The following is a 21,730-nucleotide window of genomic DNA, read 5'->3' as shown; positions in this document are numbered from 1 at the left end:
CCAGGGATCGAACCCATGTGCCCTGCATTGGCAGGTGGATTCCTTTTTTTTTTTTTCAAGAGAACAAATTTTATTTATTTATTTATTTATTTATTTATTTATTGGCTGTGTTGGGTCTTCACTGCTGCGTGTGGGCTTTCTCTAGTTGTGACAGGTCAGGGCTACTCTTCATTGCGGTGCATGGGCTTCTCATTGTGATCATTTCTCTTGTTGTGGAGCATGGGCTCCAGGTGCGTGGGCTTCAGTAGTTGTGGCACATGGGCTCAATAGTTGTGGCTCACAGGCTCTAGAGCATGGGCTCAGTAGTTGCAGTACACGGGCTTAGCTGCTCCATGGCGTGTGGAATCTTCCTGGACCAGGAATTGAACTCCTGTCCCCTGCATTGGCAGGCAGATTCCCAGCCACTGTGCCACCAGGAAAGTCCTAATAGGTGGATTCTTAACCATTGCACCACCTAGGAAATCCTCTCATGGCTTTTAAGAAAAGTCTTTTTACTGCCCGAAGGGTTGCTAAGTAATATGTGTAAGGCTCCCCGATAGTGAGTTGTTAGGAAGTGGCAGTATTATATTTAAATTCTATATAGTATTGTGTTATTCTTTTTCTTTTCTCTGACTCTTAAGTTCCCAGTTTTAGGGAAATGATGAGGTGACTTTTTTTTACACATATCACGTGAACCTCTAAACTCTACACTGATGTTCCATTGTTTTACTCTTCATGTTTAGTTTGGTTTTGTTATGGGGAAACATTTTCAAGATTGAAAACTGTAGGGATTTTTGTTTTGCTAATAAAAAAGTAGAAACCAAAGGAGAAAAGGTTTGTGATGATATATAAACATATTTGAATATTACTTACATACTTCTATAGCTGTTAAGGTCTTCTCTTGAGGAAACATACTTTATAATGCCTTTAGGTGAGTTAGCCAAGGCTCTGGGGGTAAGAATCTTCTTGGGAGAGAATAGTGAGTCAAAGGCCCCAAGGAGGACAGTGTGGCATGTTTCAGAAGAGCAAGAGGAATTGCTGATGGCTTTGGATGTGGAACAACAGAAGGAACATTTGCTGCCTTGTCCCCTTCTTATTTCCGTACATCCTCCAGTGTAGTCCATACCCTTGTTTGTCTAGTAGTTGGCATTGTAGCTGCTCTGCATGAAGTTCCCTGTCTCCTTAGCAGCTGTTTTGTGTGATCTGCCAGCTGATACCTCTGTTAGTTCTTGGGCCAAAATATCTAAGGATCCTGCTGTCCTTTACATAGATGACCAGTGCTAGCTTTTAGCTAAGAGGAGTTTTTTTGTTTGTTTTTTTGCAGGTAAATTGCAATGTATTAGTTGTTCTTTGCTTGGAGATCTTGTTTTGGCTATTTTGCAACTTTTAATATAGATGCTGTTAATGAAATAGTTTTCTTCTTTGGGAAGCTTTGAGCTCCTTGAAGGCAAGGGACTTCAAGGGACTGATTTTTATTTCTTGTCTCCGTCATCTGCCATATTGCCAGTACACAATGAGTTTCATATACTTTCACCTATCTTTGATTTGATGCTCAGAATAAGTTCCTTTTGGTGCCATGTTGTTAGCTAGTTTTCCAAAGATATGCCAGCTTTTTAAAAAGTAGTTTTCTTCTCCCCATCCCCACCATGATATCAGAATTGACTATGCTGCTTTCTTCCTATTGTATACATTATTATCAATTGTTATATATAATTTTTTGAAGCCACAATTTTATTTTATTTTTATTTTTAAAACTTTATTTTATTTTTTATTGAAGTATAGTTGATTTACAATGTTATGCCAGTCTGTGCTGTACAGCAGAGTGACTCAATTATACACATATAGATGTTCTTTTTTTAATATTCTTTTCCATTATGGTTTATCACAGGGTACTGAATATAGTTCCCTGTGCTATACAGTAGGACCTTGTTGTTTATGTTTATCCATCCTATATATAAAAAAAAATCTCAATAAGTGCAGAAAAAGCATTTGACAAAATTCAACATCCATTCATGATAAAACCTCTGTTATTTATAATGCTCTAAGATAAATGGTGTTATCATCTTTATTGACAAGGAAACTGAAGCTGAGAGACACTAATTCACTTCCTAAGGTCACAAGGCTGGTAATTGGTAGATACCAGGTTTTAAATCCTGCTTAATTCCCAAGTTTGCACTCTTTCTACATTATCACACTAGCAGTCCCCAGTAATAGCCCCAGTACTGATAAAAGAAGCTGAAGTGGGCACATATAAATGTCTGATAAGAACCAGGCTTCTTTATTGATGGAGCAGATTATTCACAGTGTTCCTTGTCATCCATATGTATTGGAAGAATATATGCATATGTGAAATATGAACTACTGTTCTTTAAGAAATTTAAGTAACAGTGGTAATGTGGAAGTTCTCCATGAAATCCACCTCCACAGAAGCATTGTAAGTATCAGAGTGTTTTTGTGTAATAGGAGTTTTGAAGGAATGTGCTTGGGAATGTTTCGATTGTTTAAAGCAGTGTATTTAATGAGTTGGGATGTATCCTTTTGAGATGTTTTTGACATCTCTGTGATTGTGAAGGTATGCGTAAAAAAAAACCTATGTCTACTCATTTAAATGCTTTAGGCCTAAAACAGTGGAATTCTCTGTTATCCATTATTATATTAGCATTTTACAAGTGCTGTAATACAGAATTAAACTTTTCCTTAATGCCACCACTTCCCAGTAAAATTATACCTAAAAGACCAGTAAGTTTTTCTCTTTTGTACTTTTTTTTATTCTTTTAACTTTTATTTTTGAAATAATTCCAAACTTACAAAAAAATTACAAAAATAATGCAACGTACTTTCATACACACTTCATCCAGATTTAGTTTCAAGAAGCATGAATACATAAAGAATTCTTATATATCCGTCACCCCAGTTCACCACTTGTTAACAATTTGCCACATATGCTACACTATTTCCTATCTCTTATGTAATCTTATATATATAGTTTTTCCCTGAACCATTGGAAAGTAAGTGGCAAACATCACTTAATTTTTCCTTAATGTCACTACTTAGCAGTAAAATTATACCTAAAAGACCAGTAATTTTTTCTCTTTTGTACTTTTGAACACACCTTCACAAACCTTTGAAATTTAGTGATTCATAAAATCATTGAATATGGTTTGTACTCAAATTATACAATAGTTTGTATGGGAATAATAAAGTTCCCAAGTTTGAATTTCTTTGCTCATTCATGCCCTGGTCCCTCTCCCTTTACCCTCTTCTCCCTCAATTTCCTGCATGACGTTTGAAACCATATATATAATGCCTTGCAGGACTGAGATCTTGCTCAAGTACCTGAAAGATAACAGATGCTGCTGTGCTCTTCATAGCAGAGATTAGTGCTGTATGAGCCAAAACGCATCACTGGAACATAACCCCAGCAGCAAAACCATGGTGGTGTCTGGTAGAGGGAAACTGTACTATAGCAGAGTCAATGGCTTTTCCCATCTGCTGGGTTCCGTCAGCAAGTCATGGCCTTTCCACAATGGCCCAAATGTTCTTCTGCTGAGAATGCCACTTATACTTACTAAGCAAAGTTTGTTCAAAAAGACTATACTGTGGAGTGAATAAATCTGACATATGTCTGCTTTTAAACTAAGGTTTCCCGCAATTCATAGGACCTACCTAATATTTTCTGACGGCAGTTTTTTAACTATAAAGACTCATATTTTTATAATTATAAAAACTGATAGGTCCCCTTCTTTTATTCCAGACTTTTAAACATGTTTTTTATAGAACTGACATTATTCTATATATTCAGTTTTGTGTCCTGATTTTTCATCTAACATAATAATTATATCACTTAATATTATATGTTATATAATGCAATATATTCATATTGTATTATATAGCATTAATATTCTTCAAAAGCACCTTTTCAATGCTGGCATAATATGGTCATACCATAATTTATTTATATATTTTGAAATGGGCACTTTCTTTCGCATACCTATGTAAAAGATACTAATCTTTTTTTATTATCATAAATATACTCAGTGATGTTTTTGACTGAATGGGAGATTAAAGGCTTTTTTTTTCCTGAAAGGATAAATCTTGAAATATTTTTATATAGGAGATAACTGGGTGTCTGTCTAGATTCGCATTTAAAAAATTTTTATTTATTTATTATTTATTTATTCACTGGCTGCATTGGGTCTTCGTTGCTGTGCATGACCTTTCTCTAGTTGTGGCGAGCAGGGGCTACTCTTCGTTGTGGTGCACGGGCTCCTTGTTGTGGTGCCTTCTCTTCTTGGGGAGCACTGTCTCTAGGCACATGGGCTTCAGTAGTTGTGGCACTCAGGCTCAGTAGTTGTGGTACACGGGTTTAGTTGCTCTGTGGCATGTAGGATCTTCCTGGCCCAAGGATCAAACCCGTTTCCCCTGCATTGGCAGGCAAATTCTTAACCACTGTAGCACCAGGGAAGTCTTAGATTAGCTCTTTCTGTTCCAACCTGTCTTGTCATGTTACAAGTTTAGTATTTAGGGCATACATTTTTAAGTAATTTTCTGGATGACCTTTGCAGAGATTTGCTGGAGACCCAGAAGGGAAAGACTCATCATCTGTTGAAGCCCTAGGTCTTACTTACTGATGAGTAGCAGCTGTATGGCTGGTAGTTCATATGCTCATTTTGCAGATGAAGAAGTTGAGGTTTAGAATTATAACCAAACATTAAGACCGCATAGATTACATGAATAAAACATTGTTTTAATTTATTCTAATAGATTTGGATCAGAGCTGTACTCTTGTAGCCATGCTTACCTCAAAATAGTTAAATAACCATTGTTCTAGGCCACAAAGTCAGGGCCTTTATAACATTTCTTTCCTAATTTATTACCTTAACTGTACGATGTTTGTTATAGATTTAATTTTGCGATCACTTAAATGAATATTTTAAAGTATTTTTTAGTTTCACTCTTTACTTGTATACACTTTTTAAAAAACAAATTTATTTATTTATTTATTTATTGGCTCCGTTGGGTCTTCGTTGCTGCACATGGGCTTTCTCTAGTTGCAGCGAGCAGAGGGCTGCTCTTCATTGTGGTGCACAGGCTCCTCATTGTGGTGGCTTCTCTTGTTGCGGAGCATGGGCTCGAGGCATGCAGGCTTCAGTAATTGTGGCATGCATGGTTGATAGTTGTCACTCATGGACTCTAGAGCGCAGGCTCAATAGTTGTGGCACACAGGCTTAGTTGCTCTGTGGCATATGGAATCTTCCTGGAGCAGAGCTCGCACCCATGTCCCCTATATTGGCAGGCAGATTCTTAACCTAGGAAGTCCTGCATATGCTTTCTAAAAACATATATGCCTTTATATGATAAGCAGTGTAAATTGTTTTATATAGAAAGTAAAAAAATAAACACTTAGAATCATTAAAATTAAAAGTGTACATGTGTAATAATCCCTGAGATCACATCTTAATGGGGCCCCCACTGTGCCTTGGGAAGTTTTTTTAATTGAGGGGAAAGGTTGCTCTCTAAACAATGGGGTATGCCTCCAGATTATTGTAAGTAGAAATCTTAGGAAGATTCTCTGAACATCTTAAGATTCTCAAGTGAAGGGCAGCAAGCCTGACTTTCTTTTCGGAACCAAAAAGTTTTCTGAATTCTCTGAGCTCCCAATTTTCTAGGGACCTCCTTCTCCTCCCCCTCCTCCCCCTCCTCCTCCTTCTCTTCATTTGCTCTGCAGGATTGAATCTTTCCCCTGCAGTACCTTTGTTACTGCTGTGGAGTCTCTGGGTCAGCATACTGACTTTCAGACTTCATAGTTATATATGGACAAGACACATTTCTAGTTATCCCTTTGAGACTGACTGAGCCTTTGAAAAACAGTTGTTTATGGTCTTGAAGAGAGGGCAGGTCCTGCAAGTGAGAATACTTCTGACAGCAAAGGCATGGCTTAATTTTCCCAAACCAACCAATTCTCCAGACACCAACTGGGTGTCCTAGAGTTTAATTCCTTTCTGACACTAACGACTCAGAGTTAGCACAGCCCCCACAGGTTAAGGCCTCAGTCCAGTCTGACAAGTTGTCCCCACGCCAAATGCCAATTGCAAGTCCTTATACCTGACCTATAAAGTCTTTTTTTTTTTTTTTTAAGCTCTTTTTGGGAATATAATTGCTTTACACTCTTGTACGCGGGGCTTCCTACTTGCTAGAATTCCCTCCTTAGGTTTAATAATTTGTTAGAATGATTCACGGAAGTCAGGAAAACACTACTTACATTTACTGGTTTATAACTCAGGCACAGCCAAAAAGAAGGGATGCACAGGGGAAGGTATGGGGTGGGGGTGGGTGTGTGCAGAACTTTCATGCCCTCTGTACGTACTACCCTCTCGATCCTGGAAGCTCTCTGAACCCTGTTGTTTAGGTTTTTTATGGAGGCCCCATTTGCATCTGCACAGTTGATTAAATCACTGTCTCTTTGGCGATTGACTCAGTCTCCAACCCCTCTCCCCTCCCCCGATGTCAGAGGTGGGGCTGAAGTGCTAACCCTATAGTCATGCATTGACTTTGTAGTCCTGCATTGGTCTTTCTGGTATCCAGCCCCCATCCTGAAGCTATCTAGGCACCCCCCAGGCACCAGTCATCTCATTAGCAGACCAAGGACACTTTTCAATTCTGCGATTCCAAGGGTCTTAGTAGCTCTTGTATCACGAACTAGAGACTAAGACCAAATATTAATATTTTAACCAGTGATGTTCCTTTCACCCATTATCATTCAGGAAATTCCAAAGGTTTTAGAAACTCTGTGCCAGAAGCCAGGACAAAGACCAAATATATGTTTCTCTTTATATCACAATATCACAGCGAGTATGATTTGAATAGAAAGCAGGGAGGATCATTTTGGAGAAGTATTTAAAATATGTTGGAAGGATCGTGGGGAGGTGTAAGCAGGTTGCCTGTGAGGGGCTAGTTACTGTGATTTTATCTGCAAATAATTATAGAGGCAGAAGTTGTAGTTGACCTCTTAGTACCCGGCTGTCACGTGTATAAATCAAATATTGTGGTATGACTTTTATTTCTTCTTGAGCACTCATATCTGTTTCCACCCCCTGTCTCCAAGAAGACAGGGGGTGGAAATATTCTGCCAGAAATACTCAGAGGCAAAAGCTTGCTTTCCTAGGTATAAGTCAGAAAGAGTATTTTTAATACTCTTAGAAACAACCGGTTTGGGATATTGTATGCATGCTCCAGGAGCTTGGTGCTTGGTCTGTAGTCAGGCAAGTTCTTTTATAGAATAAAACAACTGATTGTTTTTTAGTGATGTGGCGATTGAAAAATTTGAAAGCAGCTATTGAAGGTGCTGCTGATATGACAGCAGCGTTTTTAATGGGTTACTCAAGTACATTTATCCAAGGTTGTATCTGTTCTCCCTGTTCCCTCAGCACAGTAGTGCTTATTAGGGGGCTCGCTGTACTTCACAGGAGGCTGCTTAAGCCATCGTTTATGTTTCTGTATTCAGGGCAGAGTTCTTGACAACGTGTTGTCTGGAGCTGTGTTGTAACTTGCTTCTGTGGATTTAGGAGAGCTCATGTAGATTTAAGGAACTGCTCTGTGCTTAGGTTCATGCTTTTCTTGACAGTACTGTACTTGCTACAGAGTAATGGGCCTGTTTCTGTAACTGTAACAGTCTAGGAGTTTAGATTTCTGCCATGCAGTAAGAGGCTCACAAGAAAAAAGATAATTAAGGGTTATTGGCATAGAATTTTTTTTCTTTTGCTATAGCTGGCAAACCTTGCAGACCTTAATGAAAGAAATTAGAGAAAAGAAGGCCTCGCAGTACTGACTTTTGTTTTTGCTTAAGCATTGCTCGATTGAGGAAAACAGTTTATGAGATTCTTGGTTGGCTGTGAGAACACAGTCTACACCAGCTTTATTAGGGTCATATTGTTCAACAGTGACTCTGTGATACTAATACTTTTCAGTGAAAAAATATATATTATGCATATATATATAGTAATATATATTAAACATGTATATGTCAGTGATTCTCCGTCTTTTCTTCAGGACTCCTTATGCTCATAAACATTTTGAGGACCCCAAAGAGGTTTCATTTCATCTCCTTTCTTTGCGTTTCCCTCCCCTCCCGTCCCCTCCCCTCCCCTCCTTTCCCTCCCCTTCCCTCCCCTCCCTTCCCTCCCCTCCCCTCTTCTCCCTCCCCTCCTTTCCGTTCCCTTCCCTACCCCACCCCATTTGCCCCCTTGCCCCTTTGCCCCCTGTCCCTTTCCGTGGATTTACCTTAATGGTACTTCTTTGCTGAAAGTTAAAACAGGGAAAAATTTAAAGTAACAATAATAAATGCATAAAGTTACATTTATTTTGATAAAAAAAAGTTTTCCCAAATCATAAAAATAAAGAGAACAGCGTTGTTTTACGTATTTTGCAGAGCTCTTTAATGTTGGGTTTAATAAAAATTGGATTCTCATGTGCTTCTGCATTCAGTATGTTGGACCATGTTGTCCTGGTTGAGGTATATTGAAGAAAGTCCAGCTTCCCAGAGATACATGGTTAGAAGGGGTGCAATATTTTAATAGCCTTTTCAGATAATTATGGATATTCTTTGACACTATATAAAAGTTGACAAATGGTGGTTTTTTTAAAGATTAGTTACAACGTGGAATCTTAATTTCCATCAGTGAACCTTTTGGTCTCTATTAAGCTAAAATTTCATTGGTTTGTCTTACACTATGAATGGCTCTTCTACGCACACATGGTTTTATAACATCATGCATTGGTCAACAAAGGTCTGTGTCATACAGGTCTTTTTATTACATTTGTTATCATCACCATCAGTTCCATCAGAAATAGCTTTAATTATTGGGATGCTGTTAAGCTCACAAAAATGGATACAAACTTTCCAAAGTTCTAATTTTGACTCAGAAACTTGAATTTCACCACTGTCAACAAATGCTGTCAATAGCTTTTTATTAAAATGACAGCTTTCTTAGTTCAGTTTCATTCCTGCCAGATACCCAAGTCTGAATAACCATAGTTTGTCTGTTCACCATTCGTTCAAGTAAAAATGATATCTCATGAAAAAGGCAGCTCATTCAACATGCAATTCAATTAATTGCACATGTGCTTTTCTGAAGACAACCATTGAATGTCAGTGTGCAGCAGAAGTACTTTATGCATACTTTCCATTTCATCACAAATTTAATAAAATTGATCCTTTTTTTTTTTTTTTGCTTCATCAAGACATTGTTAAGAGAACACCCCCCCCCCCCCCACCCCCAACTGCAAGTTTGAGATAGTCAAGAATGTAACGACTACATTGGTGCCACTGCCTTGATTCAGGCTAAGGCACCAACAATTTTGTCCGTCATTGCTTTTGTGTCACCATTACAAATGTCAACAGGGTGACACAGACAAGTAACGTCTTCGTGGTATTATTATTTTTTTCAGTTTTTTTTAAAAGTAATTTTTATTAGAGTATAGTTGCTTCTTCGTGTTATTATGAAAGTACTTTTGACCATACAGACCCCATTGAATTGTGTTGTGTCTATCTCCTGGAGTACACAGACTTTACTCTGGGAACTGCTGTTACACTATTAGCTTTTCTTTTGTTCTCGTTGAGAATACAGTTGGGAAAGAAGGGAGTTCTATGCTGGTAACACTTTCACAGATTTCCCAAACTTCTGATGTATTTGCACCAAGGGATCTTTCCTTTGCCTCTTTCTCTCTTGACTCTGCAGCAAACTGGGACATTCAGAACGAGACTTACAGCTTCTGAATGTTGCTATGCTGATATATAAAAGAGATAATTATCGTAATAAAAACATTGGTATTCATTGGATGCTTACAGTGTCCATGTCCTTGTATGTTTAATATCTGCCCCTGCCCTCCTCTTTTGTGAAGATGTTGTGAGAACTAATTTGATATTTAAAAAATCTAAAAATCTATAAAGCAGTATGGTCTATTTTCATTGCCTGACATCTTACAAAATGCATCATATAGTGAGGTAAATATATACCAGCGAGATTACAGTGTAACTTTAGAGGTTCATTAGTCACCTGTAGTTGAAGAAGAGGATAAAGAGAGGAAATTCCTAGGCATAGTGATGCCAAATGATCAAAACATTTAGAAGCTACAATGCAAACCCCATTTTCCCTCTTCTGTACATTGGAAGATAGAAAGTATTTTTTAAAAAAGTAAGTGGATGAAGGTACACTAAAAAGAGACCGGAAACAGGAAAAGTGTTTAGAGGCTGAAAGGGAGGATTTTCCTGTGGAATTGGGTGGCTGATGGGAGTATTTAGATACCCTGAAAATACTTTGCTCCCTAGAATATTTAAGACTTGTAGTTTACATGAATATCATGAATCTGGGAAAGGCAACAGCCAGGGTTAGTCTGTGTTTGAACAATGCCATGACGCAAAGGTAAGCAAGAGTTCTTGAAGACAGAGGAGGGATGAATAATTTGATAAGATAATTTCAGGAAGACAACATACTTACCTTTAAGAATGTGCCAATGTTTTTGACTTTTAAAACTAAGTTAAAATATGAATAATCATTATCATGTACTTAGGATTAAATGCTATCTCTTTTTCCCCTCATAAAATTCAGCGTGGAATTGACAAACAGAGTATGTGAAAATAAGATAATTGGATGGATTTTACGTAGTAATATATGCGTTATATATCACTTCAGAATTTACAAAGAATTTTAGCACTTTGGAGTTTAAAAAGAAGTTTTACATTTACTATTTCATTTTAATATTAAAGAGGAAAAAGCCTGAAGTAGGTGAGAAAGGAATGATCACCATATCAGAATCTATCTTACAGAAAGCCAAAGCCCTTCTGAATCAAAGAGTTTGAATTTAAAGCTAGGTCTTTGGGGGAGTTCCCTGGTTGTCCAGTGGTTGGGACTCAGTGCTTTCACTCCCGTGGCTCCTAGGCCACTAAGATCCTGCAAACTGTGTGGTGCAGGCAAAAAAAAAAAAAAAAAAAAAACCAGCAAGCTAGGTCTCTGGACTGACAGTTCCTGTACTTGGGGCTGCACAGTATTGCTGCCGAGCTGCTTTGCATACTCTGGCCTGGAGCGCATCCAGAAAGAAGACAAATGCTCTTTGGGCCAGAATGTGACCTCATTTTGGGGAAGGACAGCTGTAGAGCAGGGTCCTCCATGAGGTCAGTGTTGAGTCCAAGGACAAGCTCAAGGTGTGTCAGGCTGTCCTAGATCAAGTCTTGCTAAAGGTTTGGCACTCACCTCCTGCTCTCTGGCTCCATTGTTAAGAATTGTTCTTTCCCCCTACTTCTTGTTCATTTTCAGTAGGCTTTTAGGAATTAAATAGTATTTCCTTCATCCCTAAAACTATTTTGAGAACTAGTCACCTTAACTTATGACCACCTAGAGAAATAAGAGCATCATCTGTCTTGTGAGTTTCAATCTTTTATATTAAAGGAAGTGATATGATAAATTCATTGTGAGCCAGTAAGTAGAATCCGATTTATTCAAACCCAAGGATTTTTTTTTTTTTCAGTTTAGATCTCATTTTTAGTATATATGTTGAAGATATTAGCCATTAGACTTTATGGTATTTCAGGTTCCTGGTTAACTTTACTCCCATCTTTCATTTGTCAAATTTTAGTCTTCACAGTACATCTTCTATTGTGTACTGTAAGGAAACTGAGGTGGAAACTCCTAACGCTTAGTGTCAGATTACTTTATTTCAAATGTAGGCAAAGGTTCTTACCTTTTGTTTCAAACACTGCCTCTGACTGAATGCTAAGCCTTTTCCATTGTAAATAATAATAATAATGAGGAGGAGGATGATACCACCACCACCATGGAAACAGGAACGTTCCCTTTTGCTTCAGTTGGTTGATGTCTTTTGAGTGCTTTTCAACCTCATTTTGCCCTTCCTGTTTTTCCACTTGAGCAAATGCACTTTGACTTTTTCTAAAACAGGTAAGTCAGCACGGCAAGGGCAGGGGCACATTAGTTCACAGGCATACCCCTCCTGGAACTTGAGGACATTGCTCTGCAGTATTTATTTGTAGCACTGAGACAGCTGCTGGTGAGGAAGTTTAGAGTGTATCACAGCTGCAGACATTAAGTACCAGATACAGCTGCAGTTGCTGCCACCTACTTTGATATACTGTCCTCTGCTATAGGCATGAGGAGTTTTTCCTCTTAACCTGTTATGTCTTCCTGTGTTTTTCTGGCCTTCTATAAATTTTTATAAAATGACATTTCTGTGGAATAGGTCTCTGCCCCTTTCATGTTAACAGATATACATGCTTAGGAGATTTGACTCTCTGGGGAAATCATACTGAACAAATTTGGCATAGGGATTGTGTTTTATATCCGGATAATGGCAGCATGTTGCCTGGCACATGATAGGTGCTCTGTAAATGTTAGTTACATGAATTTTGAACCTGAAGGTTAATTAAATGAAATACAATTAATAAATTTTCATTAAATCATGTACTATGTTAGGCCAGGAAACTAAAAATATTGGTAAGGCAGGTAGTGGCTAGCAAATTCCTCTGCTAGCTGGAAGATAATCTCATGCATATAAACTCTTTTTCCCTGGGAGGTGTCATGGTAGCACAAGAAACACGGAAGTAGTGGAGTTGAGAGGAGAGAGTAGTTTAGTGATTCCTGGCAGGGACGGGAAGCTGTGGAAAGGAGGGTGGTTTGTCTGGCCATCGGATCTGAGGTAGCCTTTGGTGATGAGGATGATGAAGATTCTGTTTCTTTCAAAAGAAATAAAATATATATTTCAGAATATATTTGAAAGATAAAATACGTTTCCTGTCTGACATTAGTATCACAGGCACTTTGGAATGTGTGCTTCTTTTATGATCAGGGTTATTTTTTTTTTCCCTGAGTCCCCTGCTCACTGCGCTTTCATACCCTCTCTCTTAAGAACTGCCCGAGGTTCCATCGATTGAGGAGGAAGTGGAAGAAACCGAGTCTTGGGCAAAGCCTCTGGTCCACCTTTGGCAGACGAAGTCCCCAAACTTTGTGGCCGAGCAAGAGTACAACACGGCCATGGGCAGGATGGAGCCGCACTGCGCCATCTGTGCCCTGCTCAAGCCCTACTACAAGGTAGCCGGGGGGAGGGCCCCGCCCCGCCCCGCCCCCCCCCCCCCCCCCCCCCGCCCACGTTTCCTTTCACCGCGGCGCTTCTGTGTGACTGTGAAAACACAGGTGACTCCTTGTAGGGTCAGTACGCACATGAAAGGAAGATATTAGTACTAGTGTGGCTAATGGCAGTCACAGAGCAGCACACCGAATTCCTGAGTGCCACTTGAGAGACTTTTCTCTGAAAGTGCTTTATCAGTTTTGAATGTCTTGGTTTATTTCAGTCAAGGGGCAATTCCAGCCATTCTTTCCACCCCTTTCACCAAGAAACACAGAACTGAAAGCTTAAGAACAGTAAGCTTTCAAGGAGAGAACTTAGATCTAGTCTCTGCTTTATGTTTGAAAATATTACTCTCAATCATATAAATGTTGGTTCTGGGCCCACACTTAAAATCTCTCTTTTCACCTTCCCACGTGGAACATGCAGAAGACACAGCAGGACTCACTGCAGACTGAATTGTCCAGTTCACCCTCAGCAGCCAGCCATTCATGATACTGTTTTCAGATGTCATTTCATATATGTTATGTCAGTAGCATCTTAGGTTGCAGAGGACCACATTCTCCAGCACTAACACACACACAAAAATGACCTTTAGGAATCTGGTAAGGGTAAAACTACCAGATCCATTTTAAGATACAATATGTTATAAAGTGTATTGATGTGAACATTGTATTATGGGTTATATTTTCCCTAAGAGAATCAGAAATATTTTATTCAAGATCACATTGTTCTTAGAGTTCCACATTAAGTAATTCTGTTCAGACGTTTCAGAGCATGAAAATGTGTGATATGCTACATTCTCAGACCTTTGTAAGTAGAGCTCATTCACTTGTCTTTGAATGTGACACTGGTGAGTGATTACCCTTATTTTTGTTTCCCATTTAGTCATTAAATTTCTGTGTTTTCTTGGAAAAACTTACTTTTATATTCTTATTTCTATATCATAATCTGCCCATATATTTCCCCCAAAATTAAAAAAATTCAACTAAAATTATAAGATTTGGGGAGATTTATTAATGTAACATCTCTGGGGATAATAAGATAGTTCATTAATTAGTTTGGTGAGAGATGACAGCTTCTGTTTTGAACATTATCCTTTGTTATTTAATGACATTTGCTAGATCTTTCTGTCTTGATGTTTTAAAACTTTGTGGTGAGACAAAAAGCCTTCAAAAACTCCCTAAATACTGTTATACAAATTAACACCGAGGTCTATGAAGATACTCCTTCAGGTGTAACCAGGTAAGATTCTCAGTAAATGAAATCAGATCTGTTAACCTAGTGCAAATAAAGTAGCAAAAAAATGTTCATCAGAAGAATCAATGCTTTTCATGAACTGTGTGTTTAAGAACATAGTTTTAGTTTTGGTACTTGGTGTACCAGCAGATGTATAGAATATCCTCTCGTTCCTACAGCTTAGCTTCTGGATGGGGGCCTGAGGAGCGTCATTGATGAGCTAGTAGTTGGGTCAAGGAGAACAAGAGGAAGCACAGAAGCTGGAAGTTAGTGGATGGACAGCTATTACTATTAGTAGATTTGAGTGACCAGAGCAAGTGATCTGAGCTCTTTTCCATGTTTTCCGCTCATGTGGAAATATTCTGTTTTTCAGCCGGATAGCAGCAATGAAGAAAATGATTCTAGATGGGAGACAAAATTAGATGAAGTGGTTACTTCAGGAGGAAAGACTAAGCCCCTCATTCCAGAGATGTGTTTTATTTATAGTGAAGAAAATATAGAATATTCTCCACCTAACGCCTTCCTGGAAGAAGATGGAACAAGTCTTCTGATTTCCTGTGCAAAGTGCTGCGTACGGGTTCATGCAAGTAAATGAGTCTATCACGCATTAATCACTGGCTTTTCAGTGCCTCACAGTGTCTTTATTTCTCACCCCTTTGTAACCTGTCAAATCTATCACATTGAACTATTGGCATTATTAATGGTTAGATCATTCTTTCTCACATTTCTTCTAATGGAAGTATGAATAGGTGTAATTATCCTTTTTCCTCCAATTTTATGTGGTATCAGTGGAGAACAGGTCTGGTTTTGTTTGTTTGGGGTCCAAATGTGGGGTCATTGTGGGACATCTTTCACATACTTGAATTTTACTTATTTTAAGATATAGTTTGTAAAAACTGAATTTTTTAAGCCCTTTATTGGAATATAATTGCTTTACACTGTTGTGCCAGTTTTTGCTGTACAACAAAGTGATTCAGCTGTTTATACATATATCCCCATATGCCCTTCCTCTTGCAACTCCTTCCCACCTTCCCTATCCCAGCCCTCTAAGTCATCACCCATCATTGAGTTGATCTCCCTGTGTTATGCAGCAGCTTCCCACTAGCTATCTGTTTTACATTTGGTAGAGTATATATGTCAGTACTACTCTCTCACTTCGTCCCAGCTTCTCCTTCACCTCCCCCCCACCCCGCCGCCCTCCACCCTGGTGTCCTCAAGTCCATTCTCTACATCTGCATCTTTATCCTTGCCCTGTCACTGGGTTCATTAATACCAAAAAAGCAAATAACCCAATCCAAAAATGGGCAGAAGACCTAAATATACAGTTCTCCAAAGAAGACATGCAGATGGCCAACAAACACATGAAAAGATGCTCAACATCGCTAATCATTAGAGAAATGCAAATCCAAGCCACAATGAGGTATCACCTCACACCGGTCAGAATAACCATCATCAAAAAATCTAGAAACAATAAATGCTGGAGAGGGTGTGGAGAAAAAGGAACCTTCCTGCACTGTTGGTGGGAATGTAAGTTGGTACAGCCACTATGGAAAACAGTATGGAGGTTCCTTAAAAAACTAAAAATAGAACTACCATATGACCCAGCAATCCCACCACTGGGCATATACCCTGAGAAAACCATAATCCAGAAAGAAACATGTACCACAATGTTCATTGCAGTGCTATTTACAACAGCCAGCACATGGAAGCAACTTAAATGCCCATCAACAAGTGAATGGATAAAGAAGATGTGGCACATATAAACAATGGAATATTACTCAGCCATAAAAAGGAATGAAATTGAGTTATTTGTAGTGAGGTGGATGGACCTAAAGTCTGTCATACAGAGTGAAGTAAGCCAGAGAGAGAAAAACAAATACCATATGCTAACTCATATGTGGAATCCAAAAAAATGTTAAAAACTGAATTTTAATCTCTACTGTTGATTCATGACTATTTTCCTTCGTAACTTTTTAAAGAGAAAAGAGTATTCTTTTGGTGAGTTGGGGAATTACTGTTTAATTATTGAGTTAAAATTTTATTCTTTGAAAGAGTGGGGAGAGCTTCATTGCCTTCTGGGGAAAATAGTCCTTAAAGTTGTTTTCCCCCAAGACTGAGATGGTTAGGCTCCATACCTGTCTCAATTTGGTGTTTTTACATGATTGTGTTAAGTGGAAAATACATTTTTTTAGATTTGTCTACCATGTAAATCCTCTAAAATGTATAAAATGGATCTATTAAACATTGCAATTCTATTTTAAAGCATTTTAATTCCAGCTCTTACCAAGTCACGTGTTCTATTGACATTCTTATGTATGGTGTGAGACTGTCAATGTAGTATGAAGGGTTTATGATAAAGGCATTACCTTCTGTATTTACCCCAGAGTAATACCAGTCTTGTATTAAGGTTGGAATTGCCTGGCTATCTAGCATTTATTTATTGGATACTTTCATCTTCCCCAAGGGATTTGAACATGATGTGCTTGAAATATCATTATATAAAACTCCTTATTTACTTCTGTCAATTTGTAACACACGTACACATACACACACGCGCACACATACACACATTCACTCTACATGATTATGTGTATATGAGAGGCAAAGCACCCTTTCACAAACAAGTTAGGATGTAATCTTGACTCCAGAATGCACTATTTATGCAACTTAGCCATAGTATTGTATGAATATGTGCTTGAGGGAAACACTTTATGGTCTTGGTTAACTATGATAGGCTTTTCTTTGGGTAATTACGTTTCTGTTATTTTCTCTTCCCATGTCAGATGTTATAGAAATGTGATATTAAAAATTAATCCTTTAAATTTTACTCATTTAAATCTTTCAGAACCCTCTTTTCTCAGAAAGTCAGAGTGACACATTTGTTGATACCATATAATTGCAACATATATTTGCATTATCAGCTGTCTCTTTTGTTATTTTGAGTCAGGCATGTACTGAATAGACAAGTAGAATTGAAGACATCTCTTCATCACTAACCATGAATTGTGCATCCTCTGTCCCTATCACTGAAATTAAAGCTAATTAAACATAATTTTTGAAGTGTAGTTTTACATTACATTAATTTTATGCACATAATTTTATGTACATAAATATTATGTCAAAGTTTATTTATTGTGTCATTTTAAAACTTCCCCAAACTTTGCTTCATGAATTGCAGCACAGTGTTTTGCATGAGTAAAGGACTAGACTTAACAGTTTAGTAGAAGTTTTATTACCGCCCATTCAAGCATTATCATCAGTGTTCCCTGTGGTCACTATTGTGAGCACTGGGAACTATGAAGATGGCAGTGATAATCCTCTTAGCTGTGAGGCATGAGAGCCCAAAGTATCTTTGAGCCAGCCTTGCTTATGTTTTGTTCTAAGCAGTGAGAATCAAAAATGGTGTGGTAGACCGTTGTTCTGATTTTATTCATTCGGTGCTAAAATGTGTAATATTGTCAAAATGCGGAAGACATAATTGATGGATGCATACTGTTATTTTATAGGTTGTTACGGTATCCCTTCTCATGAGATCTGCGATGGATGGCTGTGTGCCCGGTGCAAAAGAAATGCATGGACAGCGGTAAGTGGCTTATTTTAATATCTTTTAACTCCTCTTCTCACTCGATCCACTGTGAGTCCATTTATCTAGTGGTAAGGTAAGATGGTGCACGTGCTTTTGTGTGCAGTTCCACACTTGCCTGTGTTTCTAGTCTTCTCCTTCCAAATCATCATCCCTGGTAGCTCTGTATCTGTTGTGGAAATGTTAAATACTTTTCTAGGCATCACGCTTTGCTCAGGAACCTATGGAGACTACCAGTTTATTAGAGCACGTCCAAGATGTTGCTTCATGTTCTTGCCCAGCTCTATTTTGCAATTCTTGAAAATAAGTATTCTAAGTAACAGTGAAGGTGGGAATCTTCAGTGACCTCTCAGGAAACCAAGCTAATTCACAACTATTCCACTAGCGTGAGTCTTGCCCGCTTATTCATTCATACATCATACTTTGGCAAATTTTAGAGCATTCTGTGCTAGGCATTGCTGTGAACCTGAGAAAGAAACTTCAACAACAAATGATTCCCCAATTAGGGAACACAGATTTCTCTTCACCTACATTGTTTTTCCTGAAGACCTTGTTGAAGCTTCAGCCTACATCCAGGCATTGTGTTCCATTCCATTAACCCACCATGTTCCCCATTTTGCCATTTGATCATGTGCTACCTTAATTTTTCTTAAACACTCTCTTTCAAGAGGTATCAATCAGAACATTATTGCACATGGAGACTGGTCAGCTCTCAAGAGTATATCTCTCACTGTAGAGCTCAGAGCAGACGCTCCGCTTGGTTTTGGTCGTAATAGTAGCGTCTGCTTTATCCCTAATGATCTCTAATGGCGATGAATTAAATTTCCTTGCCACCGAAGTTAAAACCTGCAGGACAATATAAGGACAGTGCTTTGCATGGTGAAAATTCATCGTGATTATGTATGTTTAGCTCTCAGTGTTGAAATAGACACGTGGTAACTATAAATTAAAGGCATCCGTGAGAAGGTCTTTCTGTATGATTTTATTGCTGGCATTCACTTTGGGTAGTGAGGGGAAAACGGGGCAAAATATGGACACTTTATCCAAATAATGTGACCTGTTTGATGTTAGAGGTAATAGCTCCAACTTAAGAATTCTTTTCATGAGTGGGCCCAGATAACATTTCCTTTGGTGTGATCATTATGCTAACAAGAACTATATAAATGTACAGCATCTTTAAAACAGCCAGGAAAGTCCTGCTATAGTAAATATATTCAGCTCTTGCTTACCTTGCTGGTTCTATTCCTATCCTATGAGCGAAAGTAAAGCCTTGTAGAGTCAGTCTTACCAGTGATGTCTCCTCATTCACCCTGAAGTATAATTTAGAGAGATTCTAAGCCAGTTCACCAAGGCATGAAGAGTCCTCTGTTCCGTCCACAGTTACTGCTTGGCTCCTGTGCTCACACACTGAGCAGTCCTGTTACCCAAGGTACTATTGTCCTTTGCATGGCAGAGCCAGGGCCAGGCCAGTCACCCTGATTCTAAGGCTGCTTCTGATCCATTATGTTGTTTTCCTTTAGCATGTCTTCAGAAGGAAATACTTAATCACTCTGCAACTGATTTAAAACATCTTTCTATTAATCTTAACCCCTCCACACCCTCTGAAAATACAGTGTGCCTTTTGTATTTTAATATTAATACCATGTAAATCTCTTTTAACTTGCAGTGAAAATGGGAGCTCTTGAATACAGCTTTGCATCGATTTTTTTTAGACCTACATAATTTCTTAGTTCTAATTGAAAATGATCCGAATTCACCATGAGTCAATTGTTTTTTCAGTTTATCCATTTTGAGTGAACTTTGCCCATGAAGCTCTATTTCTAAATTTTTCTCCTGAGAAATAATTGAATTTCATTTTAAGCATTGTAGAGAAGTAACTGATAATATTGATATTTTGGCTTTAACACCCTTATTTAGTGTGGCATTGAGTGTTGAAATATTAATTTTTTACTAAGCACTTAAGTATGAGTCTTTGGATTTTGTGGCTGGAATGATTGCATTTTGAAAGCACACTTAGACTTGACTTCTTAGGAATCAATCTCACAGTGTCAGTTTTAGGTTCCAGAGGAGCCCCAGACCTCCTTTTATTGATAAGTGGAAGCTCTAAAAAAGCTAAAGGAAATCTAACAAAGCAGCTGAGGTCAAATGATATTTCATTGCGGGCTTTTATTTCACTAACTCTAATTACTATTTATTTTCTGAGATTTTCTTTCTTTTTTTAAATAACTTTATTTATTTATTTATTATTTATTTATTTATTATTGGCTGCATTGGGTCTCCTCTGCTGCACACGGGCTTTCTCTACTTGCAGTGAGTGGGGGCTACTTTTCATTGTGGTGTGTGGGCTCCTCATTGCGGTGGCTTCTCTTGTTGTGGAGCATGGGCTCTAAGGCTCATGGGCTTCAGTAGTTGCAGCACGGGGGCTCAATAGTTGTGGCTCATGGGCTCTAGAGCACAGGCTCAATAGTTGTGGCCCACGGGCTTAGTTGCTCCGTGGCATGTGGGATCTTCCTGGAGCAGGGATCGAACCCGTGTCCCTTGCATTGGCAGGGGGATTCTTAACCACTGTGCCACCTAGGAAGTCCGAGATTTTCTTTTTAAACATAGTTTGTGAACGTATCTTATTCATCATGAATACAAAATACTCCAGGAGTGTAATTTGCTTGGGATATATGTTTATACAACAAATGTGATTGTTTCAGTTAATTTTGTTTCCTTTTGTGATTAGTGCTTTGAACATTCTGAGGGTAAGAAGAGGGTAGCCAGAAACACCTTGTATTCATTTTCGTAAGGTATGTGTGAGAATTGTGTGTTGTAGTTCTGTTTTTTAAAGATTCTTCTTAAAAAGAGTGTCTGTTGATGGGTGAATGGATTAAAAAAAAAGTGTTGTGTGTGTACATATACACACATATGTACAGTGAATATTATTCAGCCATAAAAAAGAAAGAAATCCTGCCATTTGTGATAACATGGATGAACCCGAAGGCATTATGCTTAGTGAAATAAGTCAGGGAAAGGCAAATACTGTGTGCTCTCACTTATATGTGGAATCTAAAAAAAACCTGGACTCATAGATTGAGTGTAGATTGGTGATTGCCAGGGGTGGGGGGGAGGGAGTGAAATGGATAACGGTGGTCACGGTACAAACTTCAGTTATAAGATGAATACATTCTGAGGATCTAGTATATAGCATGGTGACTGAAGTTGACAGTGCTTTATTAGATACTTGAAAGTTGCCAAGAGAGGAGATCTTAAATGCTCTCACCCCCTACATGCAAAGGTAATTATGTGAGGTGATGGTAGTGTTAACTAACCTTATTATGGTAATTATTTATCAATATATGGATATATCAAATCCTCACATTGTAGAACTTAAGCTTATACAATATGTCATATTTCAATAAAACTGGGAAAAAAGAGGAACACTATAATAGTAACTATATCATAGAGATAAGTAGCAATTATTTTAATTTTGAAAGCAAAGCCATCTCAGGGATTATTTCATAAAGTCACAGACCATAACTAAATAAATAGATTCATACATTAGAAGGTTCTATCAGCTTCAGCTTGGGCTTGGTAGGTGAGAATATACACAAGGCTGGAATCAATGTTCACAGACTAGCTGTCTTTTTTTTTTTGTTTGCTCTCACATATAGTATTTATTTATTTATTTTTATTGGAGTATAATTGCTTTACAATATTGTGTTAGTTTCTGCTGTAAAATGAAGTGAGTCAGCTATATGTATACATATATCCCCCTCCCTCTTGGACCTTCCCCCTCCACCCCCCACCCCCCCA

The 21,730-nt window shown here is 38.3% G+C and overlaps 1 protein-coding gene across 10 annotated transcripts in view; it reads left to right on the top strand.

The window, feature by feature from the left end:
- KDM4C (lysine demethylase 4C) overlaps positions 1–21,730 on the top strand; it is a 414,703-nt gene that overhangs the window by 221,389 nt on the left and 171,584 nt on the right. For 9 of the 10 annotated variants that reach the window (XR_009051206.1, XM_057720401.1, XM_057720400.1 and 6 more), the window contains 3 exons: positions 12,895–13,076; positions 14,723–14,936; positions 17,856–17,932. Coding sequence is in view for 8 of the 10 variants with exons in the window: in XM_057720401.1 (XP_057576384.1) it covers positions 12,895–13,076; positions 14,723–14,936; positions 17,856–17,932 (473 nt within the window). In the remaining 2 variants the exon portion in view is untranslated. Of the gene's footprint in view, positions 1–12,894; positions 13,077–14,722; positions 14,937–17,855; positions 17,933–20,660; positions 20,725–21,730 lie in introns of all 10 variants that reach the window. The other variant, XR_009051205.1, reaches the window with a different exon arrangement.

This window comes from Hippopotamus amphibius, chromosome 2, assembly GCF_030028045.1.
Source record: "Hippopotamus amphibius kiboko isolate mHipAmp2 chromosome 2, mHipAmp2.hap2, whole genome shotgun sequence".
Taxonomy (NCBI): Eukaryota; Metazoa; Chordata; class Mammalia; order Artiodactyla; family Hippopotamidae; genus Hippopotamus; species Hippopotamus amphibius.
This window is presented reverse-complemented; position numbering and strand designations above follow the sequence as displayed.